At 41.0% G+C, this 5,223-nt stretch overlaps 1 protein-coding gene across 1 annotated transcript; it reads left to right on the forward strand.

The window, feature by feature from the left end:
- Positions 1-399: 399 nt before the first annotated feature.
- On the forward strand, positions 400-2,067 carry Ervfc1 (endogenous retrovirus group FC1 Env polyprotein). Its single transcript, XM_077799102.1, has one exon. It carries the CDS (start codon positions 400-402, stop codon positions 2,065-2,067), a length of 1,668 nt encoding a protein of 555 aa, XP_077655228.1.
- Positions 2,068-5,223: the final 3,156 nt, after the last annotated feature.

Here is a 5,223-nt window from a genome sequence, read left to right on the forward strand (position 1 = left end):
GAGGAGAAAAGGCCTCTTACCCCCAAATGGGAAGGCCCATATCCTGTCATTCTCTGTACCCCCACCGCCGCCAAACTTTCCTTACCAGACAACCGTCTCACTCCCTGGATTCACATTTCTAGGTTGAAGCCATATTACCAGGAGGCCCCACCTGCTGACGACAGGACCACCCCAGAGGAACTCCAAGAAACACCTCCTGAACCTCCCCTTTACTCCTGCTCTCCACACCCATCTCACCCCTTTAAGTTGCGGCTCACACGGTGTTCCCCGCAGCCCAATTCCTCTTAAAAAGGCACAATGAGCTTTCCCAACACCCCAGTCTTTTCTCTCTGCTTGTTTTTTGTGCTCTGCTTATTTTCTGTGCTCTGTCGGGATCGGTCTTTACCCTCCTCTCCTACAATGTATCTGTTCACTCTTAGGGAACGATACTCAGAACATGGCATGCTGAAGGTCCGCGAAGTGGATACAACTACTTGCTTCATCCACAACTGCACCTCTATTTCCCTAAAATTGTCACCTTCCAGGACCTTCGTCCCTGGTAGCTGGAACTGGCCTTTCATTTGCTTCCTTTTTGATCAAACTAAAGGCTATTGCCATTGGTGGCCTGAGATATATAATGGATGCCCCTATTGGTCATGCAGGTTCCATGATGAACGTGGTAGCTATTCTTACCACTCACTAGGTTACCCTGTAGGATGGACTTCTAGTTACCTAAAATGGCATAAAGGCTTTTCATCAGATAACCATGGATGGTATACTTTAGATATACCTGACCCCAAGGCCAAACGTTGGGACTATGTTGAGTTTGCTGTCTATGCCCGGACAACCTCAGCCAGACCCACGGGGTGGATGACTGTTGGCCGCACCCTGATTACGCCACCTAAGGCAACCATCCAGGTAGTCGAACACATCAAGGAGTCAGAATCAAAACTTCAAGATCTTATCCATAGCCCATCCAAAGGGGATTCAGAGCCTTCAGCCCCCTCAGGCCTCCCTCCCACATGGCTCAATTTGCTACACCAAACTCTTCGATTATTAAACTCCACCCTTCTTTCTGTGCCTACTTCTCAATGCTTTCTCTGTGCTTCACTTAGTCATCCACTTCTAGCAGCAGTCCCATTAGCAGCAGGAAATATTTCAGAAAAAACCTACAATTTCTTTGAGAAAGGACAACCCCTACACGTGACAAGTATCCCACTATGGGAAAGTTATTCCACCAATACTTCATTTCCTTTCATCTGTTTCCACCCGCCAACAACGAATCCTTTACCCATTTGTTCCTTAAGCTATAGCACCCCATCAAGCCCTGCGTTTATGCAACCTGGACATTTCCTCTGGTGTAACGGGTCTTTAAGCACCTCAACAATCAATGTCTCTGGCACCTGTTTCTTGGTTACTGTAGTTCCTCAGCTGTCTTTATATACTCCCACCGAATTCCGACAGCTGGCCCTACCTTCCCGCACCCGTAGGGCAGTCTTTCTGCCGGTTCTGGTAGGCCTCTCTTTAACAACCTCAGTGGCGAGTCTCGGACTCTCTGGTGGAGCTCTAGGTCATGCTCTATGGGCATCCAATGACCTGCAACAAAAACTGCAGGAAGCACTTGATACCACTGCTGAGTCTCTGGGCTCCTTGCAGCGGCAAGTTACTTCATTGGCACAAGTGGCTTTGCAGAACCGAAGAGCAATTGATCTTCTCACTGCAGAAAAAGGGGGTACATGCCTGTTCCTTAGAGAGGAATGTTGCTACTATGTTAATGAGTCTGGGCTAATAGAAAAAAATGTTGTTAAATTGCAGGAATTATCAACCCAATTGCTCAAACCCACCTCCTCTAATCCCATGACGGGGTTCTTCCAATCCTCTCTTGCCACGTACTTACTACCTATTTTAGGGCCCCTTATTGGGATACTCCTTTTCTGTGCTCTCTTGCCCTGCATAATGAAGTTCCTTCAAACCCAATTGCAGAAAATTTCTAATCAAACTTTTAACCAGCTTCTGCTTAGGCGCTACCAGCCTCTGATGACTGATGAACCCCCAACATCTCCAAGAGAACAGTTCACTCAGTGCTGAAGCTTCCTACCAGGCACGATGGAATGCAACGGACATCAGACAGCGAGAGACAACGAGCCCCAAGAACCTTTTAATCTGCCATCCTGGATCCATAAGTCTTTATGTTCTTTTAAGCCTCCTCATGGCCCTTGGCCTCTTCTCTGTCAGTCCCCCAACATGGAACTTCTGCCAAAAATTGACCTTCGCTTTAATTTTTATCTTTATTCTGTTTGTATTCGCTCTGATCTTCTTCAGGTGCTGGTGACGCCATGTCCAGACAACGCTTCCAGTATTTCCTAGAGTCCCTGTTACAGGACCAGTGGCTGATACCAACAATCTTCTCCATCCAGGACTGGTTCGATGCCATCGACAACTTATGGCTTCAGGGAACTTTTATAGACTTCACCCCTACGGAAGTAGCTGTCTATAGCCACTGGGTTTTATTTCTGGCTGCCATGATATCCCCAGACCTGCCCCCCCGAACATTCCTCCACTCCCCCTTTTAGGCCCTACGACGCCCTCACCCAGCAGGAAGCAGCCGGATCTGACTAACGACGTCCCAGTTCCTAAGAAAACAAAAAGGGAGGAATGTTGGGAAAAGTGTAAACAGCAGCCATACCCCAGAGAGAAACCCCAACATGGCGTCTAAGGACTTCTTCTTCCTACCTTCTTCTTCTCTGCAGTGGCGCGAAAAGTTCCCGCCCTTGTGAATTCTCCCGCCGGCGCTAAAATTTTGAACCTCGCTAAGCGGGAACCTTAGCCCCAATGAGAACTAATTCCTGGGCGCGGGAACTGATATCTGGAAGAACTTGCCAATAAATGGGTGTCCTGCCATTTATCTAAGCCCTGCCATCTCCCCTTTAGTTCTATATAAGCACACAGCTTTTTGCAATAAAATTGGAATTCTCCCGGCGAAGTGTCTTTGCGTGGGGATTCCTTTCAGAAGCCCCATGTGAGGGACACTTATCGTTTACTGAGAGCAATTGATTGCTTCCAGTAGCGTTAAGTATCCATGGACAGTTTATTTAGCTGTTGGCGAATATATCTGAATCCTACTGTAAAATTACAGTTCAGAGAAGTTCTGAAAATGTGCAGGCTCCCCTCAAAATTTCCATTACCAGATTAATAGTTCAAAATAGTTGTTTACAAACTGTTTTGAGGGGGCCATGAACAAAACTTGGTGTGAAAAAAAAATGAAAGTGCTGAATGCTAGAGCTTTGGCATAATTTACTCAAAATTTCAGCCAGAGAACACTTCCATTTTTAAACTGTTTCAAACTGCTAAGAAAAAATGAAAGAATTTTGAAACAAAGGTTAAATTGTATGGCTTAAAGTTTATCTGCAACTATGATTCCTTTTCAGCAATATATAAACTCTTGACAGAATAAAGCAAATTTAAAAATCATATATACTATTTAATAGAAATCTCTTATTTTGGGTTTACAAATCAAATCCTTAAATTATTCCGAGAATACTGGCATCACTGTATATCTGCAGTTTGTCCATATAGACAAACACATTACATCTCATACATAGTCAATAAAATATAACTGCTTTACTTTATTATTAAATGCACATATTTAGGTTTTTTCTCAATGAAATAAAAATAAGAAAAAAATAACAAAAGGGCTTATTTATTGAGACCAACTCTCATTTTTAAAAAGGGAAAATATTATTGTTGAACTCATCCCCAACTTTTTCTCATTAGGAAAAGGTGGCCATTTCAGGATCCCAAGACTTTATTCTTTTAAATAGTTAAAAAGAAAATATGTACAATAAGTCAAATAAAATTAAAGGAATAAGTCTGCATGGAATTCCAAAGAAAATAATTTGATTTCCTAATACAGCCCAGTCATAATGGGGGTAAAATAGGATAAATGAAAGGAAAAAAGATAAAAATATTACTTGAGTAAATGGGAGAACATTTATAATACTCTTCCCTTTCCTTTGCCTGATTAAATTCCCAGGGTCCTACTGATTTAAATTTAAAAGCAGATAAATTAACCAACATGTCAGAAGTCTAGATAATGATTCTTTGGGGGAAGAGATGGTATAGTAATGGGAGGATGAAGAGGGATGAATTCAGAGATATTTGCAATCCTCTTTTTTAATTTTTTTAATCATAACCTTGATGTGTTCACTTTATGATAATAATCTTTCCATTTCTTTGTATAAATGCTATTCCCCCCCCCCAAAAAAAAGTTTGATTAAAAAAAATCAAAAGTTGAATGGAGAGGGGCAGAAGTTTTTATGAAATCCAGGGAGAGAAGAATCCTAGGAAGCAGGGAGCTATCAGTACCTGGACTGACACCCAGAGTCTTCACTGTTGCATTCAAAAGATATTATGTAATCACCAATTCTGCAAAATACCCTGAGGGAATGTGTGAATAAATGTCAAATGCCCCTGGGGAAAAAAAAATAGTAAAATGATGTTTTGTGGCTTCAGATGTGAATGAGGGAATAATTAGACTTTGGAGGCCAAAACAATTTCTAAAGCTTGTCTATGAATAAAGAGAGTGAAATAATAAAATTTTTGGATGCAAGCACTGAGCAGGGAATTCAATGAGGTTCTTTAAAGTTCAATTGTTGGTGTAAATGAATTATGGATGGTCATTCATTTAGTAACTACCATGCTCCTGATAATTCATGCATGAATGAATCTCACCCTTGACAAAGGAGCAAAGCATCTCACTTTTTTTACTCTTCAAAATTTGAAGAAACTGATCATATTATCTCATTTTTAAAAATGAAAGAAGCAGACTGAGCCTGACAGAATTTATGTAGCTATTCAAAGCTATGGCTTGGAGAAACAAGGGCCTCATATAAAACTTGGCTCACAAGGCATCATCAAAAATAATTGTTAAGTTATGTATAAAAACAATGAGCACAAAAAAAGAGAAAGAGAGAAACAAAAGAAAGAAACAATGTCTCCTTCCGATGAAGTTCAAATTCTTTTCTATGCCATACTTATGGCATACTTAGAGGTTCTTTGCTAGGGAAAGAAATACCTTGAAATTACAAATACCTATATTAAAGTAAATTTTAAAAATATTATAAAATAGCATTGCTATTATAAATGTTATGGGTGCCCACAAATATGCTAATATATAGTACAGGAGTAAAATTCTCTTTTCCTTGTGTACAGTTTTCTTTGTAATATCACTTAATCTACAGACTA

The sequence above is a fragment of the Urocitellus parryii genome, chromosome 5, assembly GCF_045843805.1.
Source record: "Urocitellus parryii isolate mUroPar1 chromosome 5, mUroPar1.hap1, whole genome shotgun sequence".
Lineage (NCBI taxonomy): Eukaryota > Metazoa > Chordata > Mammalia > Rodentia > Sciuridae > Urocitellus > Urocitellus parryii.